Genomic DNA, 17,726 nt, shown 5'->3' with positions numbered 1-17,726 from the left:
ATTTTTTTTTTAACATAAACATAAACATATATATATATATATATATATAGAGAGAGAGAGAGAGAGAGAGAGAGAGAGAGAGAGAGATCGATCGATCGATATACATACACACACACACAAACACGAATTTGAAAATGACGGTACCGCTGTACTGGACCTGAGACACTTGGGCATGGCGACATTTTCCGGAAACTGCCGATTTACGACGCCGAGAGCCCGTGGTTAGAGTACACTCGGTAAATCCCCTCGGGCCTACCGAGCTTCTCCGGAAACTGCCGAACTATGACGCCGAGCGTCAGCCGAAACGACGCTGGTCGGGAGTACTTTCGACAAGATGGCGGACGAGGATATTACGCTTGACGGACAGCCTTTACAATCCCTCCGAGTGGCGGATTTGAAAGCCGCGTTGGAGCAGAGAAACCTGTCCAAGAGCGGGGCGAAGAACAAACTCATCCAGCGACTGAAAGGGGTGAGTTAAGTGACTGTTCTGGGGGGGGGGTGGGCGCTTAGTGTTAAGTGTGGACAAGTTTACTACGAGCAGGAGGCTGGCGGAGGAGGAAAGGGGGGCTGGAGCCTCTTAACGGTGTGTGACGGCTCAGAAGCGGGAACGAGCAAGCAAGTCGGATCGGTGCCAAATAGTGCCCATTAGCACTTGGAACGATCACGGTGCGCTGTAATGGTGGACGTCGCCAGGACGGCTAAGCTAACAACGAGCCTCTCTTCGCGGAGAACTAGTTGCGGGGCACCGTGTTGCACAGTTGAAGTGTGCACCTGTCAAGTGGAGGCCTAAGCCGACCGGAAGCGAGCCAACAGCCGCTCTGCGGGGACGGGACGTTCCAAAAAGTCACCATTCGCGTCGTTCGTGCTGTTTTTTTGTTGTTGTTGTTGTTGTTGTCATTTTTGTCTTAACCGCCTGCGGCCTTGGAGCTCGATTTCCACACCGACCCCTGCACGCCACCCCACGCCACGCCGGCCGCTTAATTGGGTACACATTTGACAGCATTTGGCATTTTTTGACATCCTCATTTTACGAGCAACTCAAGTTCAGACGGTGACGGCTTCACCTGAATTGAGACGTAACTTGGACCTCCCTCGCTGTCGTCTCTGTCACAAAGCTACGCTAACGCACTCAAGTCGTAATTACAATAAATGCTGGCTTGAAAACACACGCACACAAACAAACATCAAGTACGATATGAACTAAGCGTCACTTCGCTGTTGTGAAAGCGCCCCCGAAGGAAACATGTATTGCATTGTCTCGCGTGTCTAACCTATGCTAATGCAGTCGTGAAATCGCAATTACTTCTATGTCCACTGTTTTTTTCAACGGAATCTGGGTTATCATTGAACCGGTTCGAATGGCGGTTCCTAAACATGTCATATTTTTGTTCAAAGTTGTTCTGACCCATCATAGTAGGAAAGTCGGTATAACCGATAAATAAATCAATTAAAAGAAAAAACACTATCAGGCCATAAATATTCAACTTAGTGTGCCAAAGTTGTTCTGACCCATCATAGTAGGAAAGTCGGTATAACAGCTAAATAAATCAATTAAAAAAAACACTATCAGGCCATAGATATTCAACTTAAAAACACTATTTAGCGTGCCGTACTGTGTTGTATTTTTACACTTGCTGTAGTTTATTACTGACCTTTGCAATCACAGAAGTGAAGTCAGAATGACAGTAAATACAAATGAAATGTTTTGCTCTCCGTGCAGGCACTGATGCTGGAAAACCTGCACAAGTCGTCCACCTCTCACAGCGGACGCCTGCCCAACTCTCAGGTAGTGCCAATTTCATCCTCCTGGAATGCATTCTACAGACCACTTTTTGGTATCACAGTTTTATACCACAAACCATATTCTTTCATTTCTTCTGCAGATGGGGGAGGAGATGAGCCAGAATAGCCTCATCCAACAGTATCTGGCCAAGCAGCAGGAACTCCTCAGTCACAGACAGGAGAGAGGAGCCCATCTTGAAGGGGAGGCCGCCGGTATGGCAAGCCTCTCAACAGGCCCCCAAAGCTTCATCTGCTAATATTTTGCCTCAGAAGCTGTAAAAAAATAAATAAAAAATAATCCCACATCTTTGATAGAGAATGGAAAGGAATGAAATGCTTTTATTGTCATTGTACAGCAAGTAATGTATCAATTTACAAACGTTCATTGACAGACTACAAATCGCTGCTGCTAATAAGATGAACTCTTTTCCCTCCTCTCCGCATGACAGAAAGCCCAGCAATGCCAGAAGAGGATGAAGACCGGTCGGACAACGACAGCTCGTCCTGCGTCTCTGACAAGGTGGGTGGACCACGTGGTGACGCGTACCGTGGTTTGTCACCCAAACAGTAATCAATATTGCTGCCTTTATTTTTTTTCTTATTGCCATCAGTTGACACCTCTTCTTGATTCTAACATGTTTGATTGTATTTTCTCATGATAATATTGACTTCAGAGGTTAATCATTGGCGAAGTCAGCGTGACGTATGGTTTCTTTGCTCTGCAGAAGCCCCCTTTGGCATCTCGGAGTGTCCAAGGGGAAATGTCGCATCAGCCGGACGGTAGCGCCGGTCGCCAGGAGGCTCCCGCGGCCAGGATGCAGAGGGCCACCTTCCCGCAAGGACACAAGGAGCCGCCGGCCCCTTCTCCCCCTCGCGCCGTGGCCTCGCTGTCGGTGCGCGTCCTAGGCCAGCCGGACCGCCAGGGACTGCCCCCGGCCCTGTCCAGATCCCAAGAGAAAGAGGGCGTCGCGCCGAGCGAAACCGCGTCGGCCCACCCGGTCCTCCACCTCAGCCGATCGGCCGGCGTCTCGGCCGGAGACCGGGTCCGGGAGGACAGTGACGACGACAATGACGACAGCGGGGATGACGAGGATTGGGGGCCGGGGCTCGGCGCGGCGCGGAAAGGCGACCGGGCACCCCCGCAGCCTCCGCAGATGCCCGCCAGTTCTGTGAGGTCCAAACGTAAGCTTCAACCTCCGCAGCACATCCCGCCACCGCAGCCGCAGCAGAATCTGATGCAACTGCGCCACCCGACGCCCCCGCCCTCGCCGCCCCCTGACCTCTTCCCCCTCCCGGACACTCCCAAGCAGAGCCCGCCGGACACCGACGACAAGGAGGGGGAATGCTCCGGAGCGCGCCCCGGTGTCCCGCCTCGTGACGCGCAGAGGCGAGACTCCGATTCCAGATCCCGCTCCAGTAGTCCGGAGCCCCCCGCCAAGCGCGGACCGGGCCCGCTCTCTCTGCTGGTGCACAAGATGGAGACGGAGGAGGCGCAGAGCGCCGGTGCCGCCGCCGGCCAGTCTCCAGAGAAGAGTAAAAAGAAAGAAAAGGAGACCAGCCACCAGAAGGAAGACGCAAAAGCGCCAAATGAGGAAAAGCTCGACGCCAAAAAGAAGGCGGCAGCAGCTGGCGATAGCCGCGGGGCCGGGGGGCGGGACTCGGGGTCCTCGTCAGATTCGGACTCGCGGTCCGACTCCTCCAAATCATCATCATCATCATCCTCCTCCATCAGGATTCAGTCGTGCCGCGCGAGGCAGCCGAAGGTCAGTGATCGAGCTCACAGAGGACCGTTTCACCAGCATCGCTCCGTGAACAAAGATACGTTAGTTGGAGTCGATGAGTCACCCTTTACCAAGAGCCTTGTTGTCGTGTTGGGTATTTAAAAGCTAAAGCACGCTGATTTGCATTGGAATGTGTTTGTGTGTCCCGTGATCTCACAGAGAGCCGAGCTCCGCCGAGACGCAGCAGATAAGGAGACAAAAGGGACGGAGACGGAGAAAGGACACCTCCTGAAAAGGTTTGCAATCACACCCCAGTCCCATTCAGATGTGGAAATCACAGACATAACCCATGCCCATGGAATCGCCGCCGCTGCCGCCGCCGCTAATTGATAGCCAGCCACCATCGGCCGCCATGTTAATTGATAGCACACCTTTGTGCTCAAGCGTCGACGAAACACTTGGGCCAGGTCTTGAGTGGATGAATTACAAAAAAATGTCCAGATAATTGCTTTCGAATGAACAAATCTTATACTTGGATAAAAATATCGCCTTTCTTTTTTAATCAACAATCAATTTTATTACATCAATTAATTTAATGATACTAAAATGAAATGAGCACATTTGAACTAAGCAGGCAGTATTCTAGAGCCTCTGATCATGTTATTGCGCAGGTAACAGAGCTGTTCTTTGACAAGCCCACTGGTCCATGCCATACATATGCAGAACATGGCCTAGGGGTCAACTCCCCAAACAAACGGCACATATTGGAACCAGTCGTGCAATTTTATTCCAATGGTATTATAAGAAAGAACGACAAGAAAAAGCTCAAAGTTTTTCAGAAGAGTCATCAATTCTTAAGATGGATTTGTTTCTTTTTGGGGCAAACCCCCCCCAAAAAAGGGAACCTCTGCTCTCAGTCAGGAGCTTCTGAGTGAGTTCCTGTGAAGGATTTGTATGTGCGCCCGCCAGCACCGTTGAAAAAACGTGCAAGACTCCAAATTGTGCGCTTTGGGTGAGTGATAGGCGTGTTGGCTGTTTGGTTCCTCCTATGTACCCCCAAGCCTGTGAGCAGAATAGAAAATGGACGGAGTGGTGTCGTTGTGTATGCCTGAACAAAACTATTGGATGAGGGTCTCCTTTTTGTTTGTGTTTTTTTAAATCTCCATTCTACATACTCGCTGGTCTTTTGTGAACAAAAGCCTTCGATTGAAAGCTTAAGTAATCCAAAGTGATGACAACGTGGAGTGTGATCGTTTGTTGTATTTTCGCTCAGGCATGTCTTGGAGTGTCCTTGTACTGGATTGGCTGTCGCCTTTTTTCCCTAATGGGTCCTCTGCCTCCTCCTGTTTCATCTTGGTGTGATTTCCGCTCGTAGCTAACGACGGCACCCGGCCTTTAATTCAGCGCAAGGCGTAGCAGCACCAGCAGCATTGTAGTATGTTACTTTCAAGGTTTAAGAGTCGTTAATGGAATTTTAAATTGGAGGGGTGGGATCGGAATATATTCAGTGCTTTGTGTTGGGTTTTTTCTTTTTTTTTTTTCCTTCTTTTTTTTACTTGACGCCGCTTTCGCTAGCCAACATGGCTGGCATGCCCACATTGCATCCTTGATCGCGACGCAGTAATTAGCCGTGCTGGAATCGAAACGTCTCCGACAAGAGTCAATTTTTGGTAAACGCTCCGCGGACCGGGACGAACGCTTTGTGCGTGTTGGGTTCGTTGCGACCGGGGAGAATGCTTTCCGAGGCAAACAAAAACGGGTAAGAATGGAAGCGAGCCAGAGGGCGACAGACAGTGGTGGTGGTGGCGGCGGCGATGCATGCGGGAATGGCGCCGGCCGCCGGATGTCTATTGTTGCGTGAAGTAGTGGCCTCAGATGAGTTGCAATCTGAAATCATTCGCCCAAATCGTCCGTCAATTCATCGTTCTGTGAGGAGCAATGCAGCCTTGCTAGGGGAGATATCACGCGCAGATGATGGATGGGCCCCCGACGCACACGCACACACACACACACACACACACACACATTGCTATTGCACATTGTTAGTTGCTGCTTAGTCCAGGATAGGACTGTAATGCAATTTCAATCGTTTGCTCCAGGCGATTTTACTTGAATATTACAATAGTTATTTAGCTAACACTTGAATCCTAGTGATGGCAGCCACGTGAATGAATGAAGGGTCCCGAATGAAGATCAGCACTATAGATCCATATGACCTGTCTTCACGGGTTTTTTTTTGGCAGAGTGGTGTCAGAGCCCAGCGAGGCGGCCGTGTCTGAGGTGGAGCCCCGCTCGAGCGGCGAGGCGAGGCAGCCGGCGCCAAACGCCGAGCCAGTCGATGGCGAGGGCCGCCTGGAGGAGGTAAGTCTGGCCTAGAGAGCGGAACGTTTGACCGACGTCTGCCGCTTAAAACCTTGCATCCTCATTCATGAACGAGCATGACAAGCTGACATGAGGCTCACTTGAAAACAACACAACCTAGAGAAAACCCCAACTACAGTGCGACTTCGATATTCGAGGGACCCCACTTGCGTCCCGTCCCCGACCCCCCCCCACCACCAACCCACCCACCCCCATATCTTGAGCTGTGGTTACCTTGCCTTTTTTGCTTTCACTTACGTTTTGCAGACAATGTCAAGCTACATGTAAAGCCGAGTAAATGACACGTTGTGTATGAAACACACAAAACTATTGCAAAAGTAAAACGGTACAGAAGGCCGACTGGCTAAGGAAACCAGCAGTGACTTTGTCACATTTAAGCAAATGATTTTTGAACACAAATAGTGCAGCTAAATGGACAAAATAAGAATTCTCCCAGGCGTAAATTCTTTATCCATGGTGAAAAAACATCTGGTGCGGCTTAGTTGTCTTCTTTCCCTCTAGTGGCTAAGTCGTGTATGTGTAGAAGCGTCAGGCACAAACTTGATCTCAACAGTATTGGACAGCGCATGTTGGTACAATCATTACTGATGATGATTTTGGGATGTATTTTCTTTGCCCCACTCGTTTTGCTGTGGCGCTTGATTGCGTTTTGACCCAACTGGTAACGCGCCTCAGTGCACTGCATGTCGCGCACCCAAGGGCTGGAGGTCAAGCCATATTTTTGCAGCGGGCGGGCGGGCGGGCGGGGTGTGTAGCCATGCATCGTGACGTGACGTCTTTCTTGCCTCTTTTCTTCCTCTCTCTGTCTTTCGCCTCATCTAAACGCTTCTCTCTGCAATATAGTATTTATGGTGTGATTGTTGTTTTAAAACCACATTGATTGCTTTGTTATGAAGGTGCCCATGCCTCTTCCATTGCCCCTAATGGTACAAGCTGCGTACTACTACTACTACCACCACCACCATCACCACCTCCACCAACAACACCACCACCACCACCTCCTCCACTCCTCCTCCTCCTTCAACTTCTGTCCCGATATGCCTGAGTGCGTCTGCAACCTCTTGTGTCACTGAATAAAGTCTGAACCAACAGCAGGAACTGGATGGAGCTCACATCAGACCGGCAGCGGTGGTAGCCACGGTAACGGCAGACCCCCGGTTGTCACGGTAACCTTCCCTCGAGAGTCGCGAGCAGAGCTGCTCGCCGAACTGGACTGTACTTTGGGCAGAGGGAAGGTGCGCCGTCCAGCTCTAGCTCCTCCCGACAGTCTGTTGGGTTTTTGACACCGGACTGAACTTCCAGCACAAGACAAATGTGGACATTTCCTCCTGAAACAAATCTGTCAGACACTTTTTGAAAGAAGCACTTCTTCGTGGAGCCCTTAAACAAACTTTGAATGGACGAAAAGCCGTGGAAAAGTCATTTGCCGAGTGTGGAGCCGGCCAAGATGCTCCACAATGGATCTGAATGCTGTGAACTTGCCATTTCCGTGACGTTTTGGGGCTCGTCTCCCGCTCGCACCGCTGCCTGGATTACAATTCTCAAAGCCACAAATCCATCTGGCTTTTTTTGTTGTTTTTTTCGCCCTTTCAATTCTTCACATTGCTTTTATTTTTTAAGAGGAGCATCGAATCCCCCCCCATTCCCCAAAGATTTACAAAGGACTTGTACTGAAATCAAGGACATAAACCTAAACGAAGAGAAGGACCCCCCCCCCCCCCTGACCCCGACCCCCTCCCACGGACACAATTGTGACTGCACAGCTGCTGCAAATCCCCTCAAAGACTAAAGTCCACCCCAGTGATCACTTCCTGCACACTCAAATCGAGGCATGGCCTTCCCCGATTGGATCCTTGTTGCCTAGATACAGTGCACAGGGTCGTGCGGTTGGGCCCTAGTCGAGCCAGTAAGGAATCAGGTGTCAAATGGTACCACCATTTCTAATTGCTAGAGGAATTCCTTTCCTCGTTTTAATTCACAGCAATTGTTTAATACTGCAGTTTCATTTGTGGTAGTGCTAAAAGTCTGCAGTCTATTGGTAAATAAGCAAATCCTTAGTGACTTAAAAAAAACACCCAAAAGTCTCCAGGGCTGCTTTTTCCACCTCTGCTTCGAAGAACACAATTTAAAATATATATTTTTTTCAAATGAATGCCCCTGAGTGATGCAACAATGATTTTCAATTGACTCAACACCAAGGCAACAAACGCTTTTACCCTTAAAATAAAATCTGTGGGAAAAAAAACCAAAGGATGTGAACACGCACACACAAGTAGTTAGTGGCAGCTTTCTCTTGAATCGCACACGCATAACACACAGATGTGTTGATGTTGGTGTCTTTAAGCAGAGGTGGAAGCCCAAAATGTATCTTTTCATGTTTCCCGTGGCACGTCAGGAGTTCCCATCTCACCCACTGCGCCCTTTGGGGTTTCTGTATGTTCTTTTTCTGTCTCTCCTTCTCTTTTCAGAGCACCACTCCAAAGGCTTTTGCCGCTCGCAAGATCTCCTTGACCAGTAGGTGGACCCCGAACCAGAGCCTTGTGCCCCTTGCTTTTTCTCCCGTTTGACTTTGGCGCCTCGGCAGGCAACAAGACGCCGCCCGTCGACGCCGACGGAGGAGCGCTAGACGCCGACGCCGGAGCGGCGGGGAGGAAGCGACGCTGGGGCTCCAGCACGGCCGTCACTGCCAAGAAGCCGTCCATCAGCATCACTACTGACTCGCTCAAGGTGGGTGTGAAGGCCTCTTGGTCCTTTTCATATGGTCTCAATCCTTTTCCCGTGTCCCGTAGTCTTTAATTCCAGATATCAAAATAGCCCAAGAAGCGGTGGTGGACCTCCACCCCGAGGAGCTGCAGCTGTCCGGGGAAGACGACAACAACAACAACAACAGGGACAACGGCCAGGGAGACGCCGATGACGGTCTTCAGATCCGACGCACCGTCACACAGGTGGGGGAGTCGTCCGAGCAGGGGCGTCGGCCTGTGACAACTTGCGTGGGTCCTCTTCAGGTGGTCCCCTCCGACCAGGAGAACGGGCGGGGCGACAAAGAGGAGAACGCCGAGACGGCGGAGCCAGAAATCCCGCCGGCGGCGACCCTCGTAGAGCGGTCTGAGCAAGCTCCTCCCGAGAAGACGGCAGAGAAGCTTGACGGAGAGCTGAAGAAAGGTTAAAGCCTCCCAACTTGTTCCGTCTCCGAGCTTTCCGTTCACGCTCCTCTCGTCGGTCCTTAGCCTGCCCCGATGACTCTTTGGTGCGTCGCTCCATCAGTCGGCAGCGCTCCGGCGTGTCCGTCACCATCGACGATCCCATCCGATCCACGCGGCTGCCGTCGCCGCCCCGCGGCAAACTTTCAAATATCATCCACGTGACCAACCTGGTGGGTTCGGAGGAGAAAACTCACGTCAAGGCTTCATTAAAACGCCTCCAAATGTTTGTCCAATTTCTACGCTCCGACCGCACTGAACGTTTGTCCGTCCATCTGCTACATTCCAAGGTGCGGCCGTTCACCTTGGGCCAGCTCAAAGAGCTGCTGAAACAGACGGGCAACGTGGTAGAGGAGGGCTTCTGGATCGACAAGATCAAGTCGCACTGCTTCGTCACGGTGAGCCACCCGCCGCCGCCGTCCGGCGTTTTGTTCGGGGGGGGCTAGCTAACGGGCCGGGCCCTCTCTCCGCCTTTGGCAGTACGCTAGCGCAGAGGAGGCGGCGGCCACCAGAGAATCTCTTCACGGGGTCAAGTGGCCTCAGAGCAACCCCAAAGTGCTCAGCGTGGACTTTAGTGAGCAGGATGAGGTAAAGGTCACCTGCATTTGAAAATGGCTTCATTTCATTCCTTTCGTAACCACCTACATTTTGCCATTGGGAAAAATCTGGATGCTTCGAAAGAAACATTTGTTTGTGTTCTCGCACGCAGCTCGACTTTCACAAAGGTTTGTTGAAGCCAAAGCGCGCCGAGCCGCAAGTCCCCCAGCCGGTCCCGCCGCCGCCGCCTAGCCGTCCTCCGCCGCTCATGCCCGAGCGCGACCGAGAGCGCGACAGGCAGCGCGAGCATGAGCACGAGCGCGGCGCGCCGGGCGTGCGCGACTTGTGGGCCGAGCGGCAACGGCAAATGGAGCGCCGCGAGCGGGCCCGCGGCGAGCGCGAGTGGGACCGCGACAAGATCCGCGAATTTGCCAGGCCGGGAGTCGACAAGTTAGAGCGGCGCTCCAGGTCCCGTGACCGAGAGCGGCGGAGACGGGAAAGGCCAAAGAGCAAGGAGAAGAAGACCGACAAGAAGGGTGAGTCCTTCCTTCCTTCTCATTTCTATTGCTACGATCCCTTTTCCAAAGCAGCACGTGGCCCACAAATATTTGTTTTAAACAAAGGTCTTTCTCAGTTGAAACAACTAGACACTTTCTCCCATCACCAAACGCAGTGGAGAGAAGAGGCTGAAAATGTGTTGGCTAGTGTTTGCTGCGAGTTCCTCTAGAGGGCAGTAATGGCAAAGGAATTGAGGGCTTGCTGCTGAGGGCCGCCGCTTGCTATGCGGAGCCCCGTCTGAACGTTCTGTCCAGCAATGCAAGCAGCCACTCAAGGGATTCAAATCTCACCTCAGAGTTGAAATGTTATTGATTTGACAAGCAGGGCAGGTTGCAAGGCTGACCCGTGGATTGATCAAATGCCCCAACTAAACGCAAGCCTTTTGTCACCTTCAGAGAAGGCAGACGAGCCTCCCGCAAAGCTTCTGGACGACTTGTTCCTCAAGACCAAAGCGGCTCCTTGTATATACTGGCTCCCTCTCACCGAACAACAGGTTGGTCACGCGTCTTCTTGTGTCCTTTTGTGCGTGAATAGCAATAGCGAGCGCTGTTGGGTGGATTTTTCTTGTCGTCCTCCACCAAAGCTAACTTTGAATTCAAGTACAACGTTTGTAAACGCCTGCTTTTACTAATAATTAAACTAAAAATATTTGTCCTTGTCCAGACTAGTCACTGAATTCAAATTTTGATATAGCGTCCCGTGTTCCAACCGAGGGATGGAATGTTTTTCTTCTTCCTCCCAGTCCAAGTAACAGACGGGTTATCAAAATCATGAGCTGTAACCCTAATCTACGTCTACATGTACCACCAGGCGGCGCAGAGACTGCTAGAGCGCAGCGAGCGGCAAAAGGAGCGAGAGCGGCGGCTCAAGGAGCTGCAAGAAGAGCAGGAAAAAGTTCGGGAGGAACGCAAGAAGGAGAGGCTGAAGGCCCGGGAAAACGAAAGCCGAGGCAGCGACGGCAACGCCGCCGGCAGGGGAGCCGAGGCCGAGCGGGACAAGGAGAGAGGCCGGAACAAAGATGGCGAACGGAGGCGGGAAGGCGAGCGGCGGAGCGGCAAGCCGCCGCTTGGCCGCCGCTCTCGTAGCTGTAGCGACACCCGAGACAGGCGCCACTGAAGCGGGCGGCGCCGGGGAGGGAGAGAGAGCAGACTTGCCATGGCCTGGCCTGGCCTGGCCTGGGAGCAAGCTTGTCCTCCTGAGGTTTGGGAGGCCTTTTTCTTTTTCCCCTTCAAGTTGTGTGGTTCCACAGTTTATTCCTCCCAAAGCCCTATAATAAAGTCCAAAATAGATAGCCTAGCCTTCAAAAGTTTTCTCTGAGCAGTTTTAGTGTTTCCACTTGCTTCAGCACTGAACTTGACCTGTCAGGGTGAAATTACATTTGCCCAGTCAAAACAGAGATCCTATCGTAATGCTTCGTTAATTCAAGGAGACAAAAGAGAAAGATTGCCCACTTTAAATTGCCTATTTGTTAAAAAAAAAAAAAAGGGTCTTAAAATGGTCGAAATCCTTGAAAAAGTTTCAAACGTCCAACTGTGGCTCGATGCACAACTTGAACAAGGAGCAGACTGGCAGGAATTTGGAATGAGGATGTCAGAGAACAGACAATTGAGCGCAGCGTGTCCAAGCATCGAACCTCATTTTGCATTTGGGCCTCATTCTGCAATTTCAACTGTCGGAGATCCAAATCGAATTTTGAAATTTGGACTCTTTTAATAACATTTGATTTTTGTCGCCGCTGAATGTATCAATACGTTAATGTGACAAATACGTTAATAAATGGAAGTGCTGTCTGACTCGAGTTGGGCAAACCTTGACCTCCCTCGCGCTCCCGGAGGAGACGGATGGGAAGCGTGGCAAATCTTTTATATGAACTCTGAAATGTACAAGCACGAAGCCGTCTTATGAACTCTAACGTGTTATTACAGCATACAAAAATGACAGTCCTCAAAGTTGGCGCCTTTCCGCAAACAAAACCTCTTCAAGTGCAAAACGTTTGCTAAGAAAATATGTACAGGTAAGCAGGAGCCTTTTGTTCTTCTGCAGCAAATGAGCAGTAGTCGCTTTTGCGTTCCCTTTTTCTGCCTGTGAGAAAGAAAGAAAGAAAGAAAGGCAAACAACAGCAGGGAGAATGGCGTCCAGGAGTCGCCAAGTCCAGAGGGGACGCGGGAATGTCTTCAAATCAGCAGTTCCAAAACGGATTCCTCAGTTGTGCGCGGCGGCGGCGGCAGCAATGGCCGTGCCGCACACGCGGCTCATGTGACACGGGTGGCAGAGCAGATGAGAGTCCAGCGGGAAGCACTGCGAGCCGGCCGCATCCGAGAGCTGCTTGCCGCACTCCTGATAAGGAAGGCACACAGTCGCTCATGTCGCCTTGCGCAAACAAAAGGCGGGAGGGAAGGGAAGGAAGGGTTAGTGTGTGCAACACTCACCTCACAGTGGTAACACTCAAAATGGTAGTCGTTGTTCATGGACACGACCCTGAGGATCTCCTCGCTGCCCTGCAAAACAATTTCAGCTCGGAATCAAAGGCCATCAGTAAAGTGGCTCCTCCATTTGGGAGTTTTATTGATGAAAAAAAAAAAAAAAAGGTCGGCGTTTTTCCCCACTGGAAAGAAGGGCACGAGAGAATGAAAGCAGCTCCAATTGCACGGTGGGCCTCACTCACCTCACTGGGTAAGATGGGCTGCAAACAGGCAGCACACTTTGGGGCAAAAGTCCTGCGGGCGGTGGGGAGGGAGGGAAAAGACGGAGCAGAAGGTTTAGAAAGGCGCAAATGTCGCTTGCCGGACGCTTGTTATACTTGTTGTAGTCGGCCACGCAGTAGACGTTGCTGTGCTGGTCCACGGTGAAGGGGACCCCGTCCAGCGCCTTGGCGCACACCACGCAGCGGAAGCAGCCCGGGTGGTACGAGTTCCCCAGCGCCTGCAGGATCTGAGGCCACAAGCGCAACTTTTAGAGGGAGAAGCATGACGACAACCCATTCTCCATTGCTAGCACGGGACGAGACGGGGTTGGGCACCTCACCTGCTCCAGAATGAGGTGGCCGCACACGCTGCACTTCTCTGCAGCGGCCTGGAATCCCGAAAACTGCCAAGTGCGAGAAAAGCCATGAGGACTCGGCCTCCCGTGATCAAACAACAAAAAAGCCAAGGGCCCTCTCACCATATAATCTTCTTTGCAGTACACCGAGCCGTTGACGTTGTAGAAGTCCTTGTTTCTCAAGGCGCGTCCTGCATAAAACAAAGCACTCTCAAATCCATTTTGCACTCGTTGGCCTTTGAATCGTTTGTCGCTTTGATTTGCTTTTTCCTCACCGCAGGACACGCAGGTGAAACAGCGCGTGTGATAAAGGCTGTCCAGAGCCTGGCAGGCGTTGTCCGCTCCGTACACGCCTTTACCGCACTTGATGCAGGTCCCTAGTGGAGGGAGGGAGGGAGGGAAGGAGCGAGGGAGGGAGGGAAGGAGCGAGGGAAGGAGCGAGGGAGGGAGGGAGGGACACACACACACACGGGAATCAGGACCTTTGAGTCCGGGGGGCGGGATTTGCCTTTGCCGGCGCCCGTGGGGGTTTCACACCAGGGAGCCAGGCCCGTTTGCTTTGACACTGCTGACATAAAAGGGAAATTCCAACACTTCCCGTAAAATGGTGCCACTCCATCAGGATGGCAAAGCAGCAGCCCGCAAAATAGCTCAGTCCGCATTTACTCCTCCCTTTGCCTGCTCTTCAAATTGAAGGAAAAGCAGTTAGGCGGTCCGAGCGCTGCGGTGGCCCGCTCCGACCCGTTCGCTGTGATCTATTCCGGGATCTGCCCACATGTTTTTTTTTTTTTTCATGTGGCCGGCCGAGGGAGTGCCACGCAAACGAAACGAAGCATTCCTGCGCGCACCGCTCAATATTGGCAGCGTGTGGAAAAAGCCAAACAGACTCTCGACATGAGAAAGGGGACCCGAGCGTATCTCGCTCTCAAACCATTTTCTTGTTTGTCTTGCCTGTTCACCAGAAGCAGCCCCCGGCCTACGGACATTTAGAAAGACAGTCGCGTGGCGGCCCCGGGCTGTTGGGCCTCCGTTTATGCCACTTTGAAATCTTTACTCGGAAAATGTGTCAAGCGCGCGCACACACACACTGGCGAGATGTCACAAGGGAGCCCGGCGAATCGGATGTGGAATGGGGAGGTGGCCGTGCCGTGCCGTGCCGTGCCGCCATCACACCTTTGCCAGGGAGAGTCAGCCCTCCCTCACTGGTGGCTTTGCCGGCCAGATGGCGAAAGGCGAGGCTCATATTTCTTGCCAACAGGCGACGCGCTTTGCCGCTGCACGTCCCCTGAGGGAACGCATACCTGAGCAGAAAAACAGGCTGCAGCACACAGCGCCCCTGCATGCGTGCGCACACACACACACACACACACACAGAGCTCACTGTGCCTTGCAGTCACCGCGGGAAAACACACCCTGCACAAAGAAACGCTGCGCACACACACACACACACACATACACACACGCATCAAGCCACCGTAACACACACAAAGACAGTGTGAGCCTGGTGTGACTCACAGTCGTGGCCGGCGTTTATAGCCCAAGCGTGCAATTTTCTCCCAGAGTGTTATTTTCAACAGTTGATGGCCAGCATGCATCAAGCCAAGCCTCAAGAAAGTTTCACGATCATCATCATCATCGCAACGCACGGCACGGCACGGCACGGCACGGGACGGCACGGCACGGGACGGGCCTGTCCCCGACTTGTCCGGATCCGCTTTGAAAACACGTCTGCGTGTCCCGGCAGGTTCAGAGAGCACCGCAAAAGAAAAAAAAATGAGGGCAACTCGACCGAGTACCTTGCGCCGGGGACGGAGCGGTCTCATGGTCCCGGCTGGCACCGTGAGACGCTTACTGTTGTTGAGACAGCAGCTACCGTGCTCATTCTTCTGCTTTGTCTTGTTTTCTGTCCCTCCGCCTCAAAGCACCGGCCTGCCGGCCTGCCTGCCTGCCTGCCTGCCGACTTGCTCGCCTTACCGATTCTACCCAGGTAGGAACGGGCGGGTATTTGACTCGAGACGATAACGGGTGCCGAAACTTCAGGCCAACCCCCCCCCCCCCTCCAAAAAAAAAAAATCCCCAAAAAAACAAAGTAGTCCTGGACAGCAGGCGCCACTATCGTCTGCCTGAAAAAGGCAGCTCTTTCATGGACATTTTAGTATTGGGACTTAGTTTCAAAGAGTACTCAGAGCTGGAATGTGTCTTCTGAAAAGAAGCCACATTTGACTTGAGTTCACGTTAGCATCTGCTCACATGTTTGGGACAATGTTGAGCAAGGTGAAAGGTCAAGTTGTCTTACCAAAAAACTCCTGCCGGTTCTCAACAACGTCTCGTCCAGCGGCGGGCCCCAGATCCTCCTGAGCCTTGGTGGCCGCAGACTGTTCTTTCAACATCAAGCCCTCCAAAAGACCCCCGGCGCCTTCCAGAGCCGCGTCTCTCAGAAGAAGCCGGGTCAGCTCTTCTTGGTAGCGCGTGCCGGGCAGGTCGGAGTGGCGGCTCTTCCCGCCGCCGAGCGCCGCATCCCCTTCTTTGCCTCTGGCCCCCGCCGGCCGCTGTTCGTCCCACCACTCGGGGCCCGCCCGGTAACACGCCGCGGCCGGACTTCCCACCGCCGGCGGGTAGGAGTGTCGTCCGTCGTAGGCGCCCTGACGCATGCCGCTGTCCAGGTATTGAGTCCAGGCCTCCACGGGGGTCCTCCCGTACACGGGCCCCGTCTGCGACGAGGGAGACTGCTGCTGCTGCTGCTGCTGCTGCTGCTGCTGCTGCTGCGCCGGGATGGAGTAGCGGGAGTCGTAGCCCAGGCTGATCCCGCTGGTTCGGTTGCTGCTGCAGCGGCTGCCCATGGGGCTGCCGCCGCCCCCTCCGCCGCCTCCGCTGGCCGTGCTGGAGGCAAAGCTGGACCGGGGGCTGACCAGCACCGACTCCTGGAGGCTGAAGGACGAGCACGGACTCAGGGCGGGCCCCGGAGGGTAGAAGAAAGCGTCGGCCGGGCGCTGCGATGAGTGGGACAGGGACGCCGGTCTCGGGCTATCCCACAACTCGCTGCCCGTGCTCAGGCGTTTGTAGAACAAGGCCTCCTGGAGCGAAAGCCGCTTGTGCCGCTCCAGTTCCGGAAGGTAGCCCGTCTCGGCCGTCGTGCCTCTGGGAGCTGACCCGTAACCCACGGCGGCGGCGGCGGGGTACGGAGGAGGCGGCGGTTCAGAAAGGAGCTGCTGCCTTCGGACCAGATGCTGGAGCTCCAGCGAGTAGCGGCGCTGGTTCAGCGACACCTTGTAACCCCCCGGTGCGTCGCACTCGGGGCCCGGCCCGGACTCTCGCCTCAGGTGGCAATCCAGGCCTTCTCCCAGATAACACGAAGCCCTTTGCTGGGGGGAGCGACGCCTGAGCGGAGCCAAGGTGGAAGGGTGAGGCGCTTGTTCTCCATCCGCCTGCGCAGACGACGGCTGGGGAGAGGGCGACAGAGCGCCAGCGTTCCCAAGGCTGCTGTTGGCGCTCCCCGCCGGCTCGTGTTTTTTCTTGGAGCTGCTGAACTTAACGCTGCCCGAGTCTGTGAGCTTCAGCTTCTCCAGCAACTTGCTTATCGGCCGATCCATGGCGACTTTTCCCGAATCTTAAATGCTCAAATGGTGCTGAAAAATGACTACTCTTGAATTGGTTTACTGCAAGAAATAAATAGCTAAACAAATCAGAGCAAAGGAGGCACAGAGAAGACTCAAGACATGACTTGATCCTTACTTTGCCATCATGCAGGTCGGCTCAATTGGACTCGTCAGAAGAAGCGCACATCCAGGACACTTCGAGTGGTGGGTGGAGGGAGGGAGGGAAGGAGGGCCTTCTTTGTGGACCCTCGCGTGGCTCCACATCTGCATCGTCCCAAAGTCTTGCACAAATCTACTTTGGTCTCAATGCACTGCTGGCAAATGGTACTTTCTTTCATTGGCTTGCAAAAAAATGAGAGTAAAGATCCGCCCGTGCACGACTCAGCCGACTCCTGCCATTCATCCCAGCCAGGGATCAAAACAAAACAAAACAAAACAAAAAAAGCCACTAGTAGTCCACAGAAAACGGACGCATTGCTCCAACGCGTCCGGTAGCCGAGAAATTCGGAAAGACAAGGAGAGCTCTGTTCTACCGACTCGTTCGTTTCCGTCTCAAAAGACCTACTCGGTATAAATAAAATCCCTCCCAGAGTGCATTGCACGGTCGACAACTTTCTTTCTTTTTCTTTCTTCCCCTAAATAATGACTTACCTCCCCCTCTCTTGAAAAAAAAAAAGAAAAAAAAAAAGAAAAAAAGGCTATGACTTAGTAACCTTGTTCCGGCTACGGATTTTCAAAAGTAAGAGCTCATTCATTTGACTTCTTTTGAATCCAACCAGACCGTGGCGCTATACGTTTTATTTTGAAGGCAAGTGGGTGAGGCGTTCGTTCCGTCCCTGTCTAGCTTGATTTTTCCCTCGTTTCCTTTATCAGTCAGCGGTGGCGACTTGTTACATGCCCCCTTCTTC

The 17,726-nt window shown here is 52.9% G+C and overlaps 2 protein-coding genes across 3 annotated transcripts; one reads left to right on the top strand and one right to left on the bottom strand.

Annotated features, from left to right (window-relative positions):
- The first annotated feature begins 236 nt into the window (after positions 1 to 236).
- Positions 237 to 12,243, top strand: acin1b (apoptotic chromatin condensation inducer 1b). Of its 2 annotated transcripts, none has more exons than XM_085905147.1 (17): positions 237 to 469; positions 1,721 to 1,786; positions 1,884 to 1,995; positions 2,232 to 2,302; positions 2,508 to 3,545; positions 3,723 to 3,799; positions 5,747 to 5,864; positions 8,354 to 8,399; positions 8,470 to 8,612; positions 8,675 to 8,833; positions 8,894 to 9,050; positions 9,116 to 9,261; positions 9,379 to 9,486; positions 9,569 to 9,676; positions 9,798 to 10,161; positions 10,579 to 10,676; positions 10,994 to 12,243. In XM_085905147.1, the coding sequence occupies exons 1-17, from the start codon at positions 335 to 337 to the stop codon at positions 11,297 to 11,299; spliced, it is 3,252 nt and encodes a 1,083-aa protein (XP_085761273.1). In that variant the 5' UTR covers positions 237 to 334; the 3' UTR covers positions 11,300 to 12,243. The 2 variants fall into 2 exon arrangements, with proteins under 2 accessions (XP_085761273.1, XP_085761274.1); XM_085905148.1 differs by lacking the exon at positions 237 to 469 and adding an exon at positions 626 to 985.
- Positions 10,994 to 17,668, bottom strand: ajuba (ajuba LIM protein). The gene is made up of 9 exons (XM_085905218.1): positions 16,955 to 17,668; positions 15,519 to 16,878; positions 13,498 to 13,599; positions 13,346 to 13,413; positions 13,208 to 13,270; positions 12,984 to 13,114; positions 12,849 to 12,900; positions 12,613 to 12,681; positions 10,994 to 12,520 (listed from the first exon to the last, which is right to left on the bottom strand). The coding sequence occupies exons 2-9, from the start codon at positions 16,810 to 16,812 to the stop codon at positions 12,386 to 12,388; spliced, it is 1,914 nt and encodes a 637-aa protein (XP_085761344.1). The 5' UTR covers positions 16,813 to 16,878; positions 16,955 to 17,668; the 3' UTR covers positions 10,994 to 12,385.
- Between the last annotated feature and the right edge of the window lie 58 nt (positions 17,669 to 17,726).

This window comes from Syngnathus leptorhynchus, chromosome 2, assembly GCF_054491065.1.
Source record: "Syngnathus leptorhynchus isolate UIUO chromosome 2, UIUO_Slep, whole genome shotgun sequence".
NCBI lineage: Eukaryota > Metazoa > Chordata > Actinopteri > Syngnathiformes > Syngnathidae > Syngnathus > Syngnathus leptorhynchus.
This window is presented reverse-complemented; position numbering and strand designations above follow the sequence as displayed.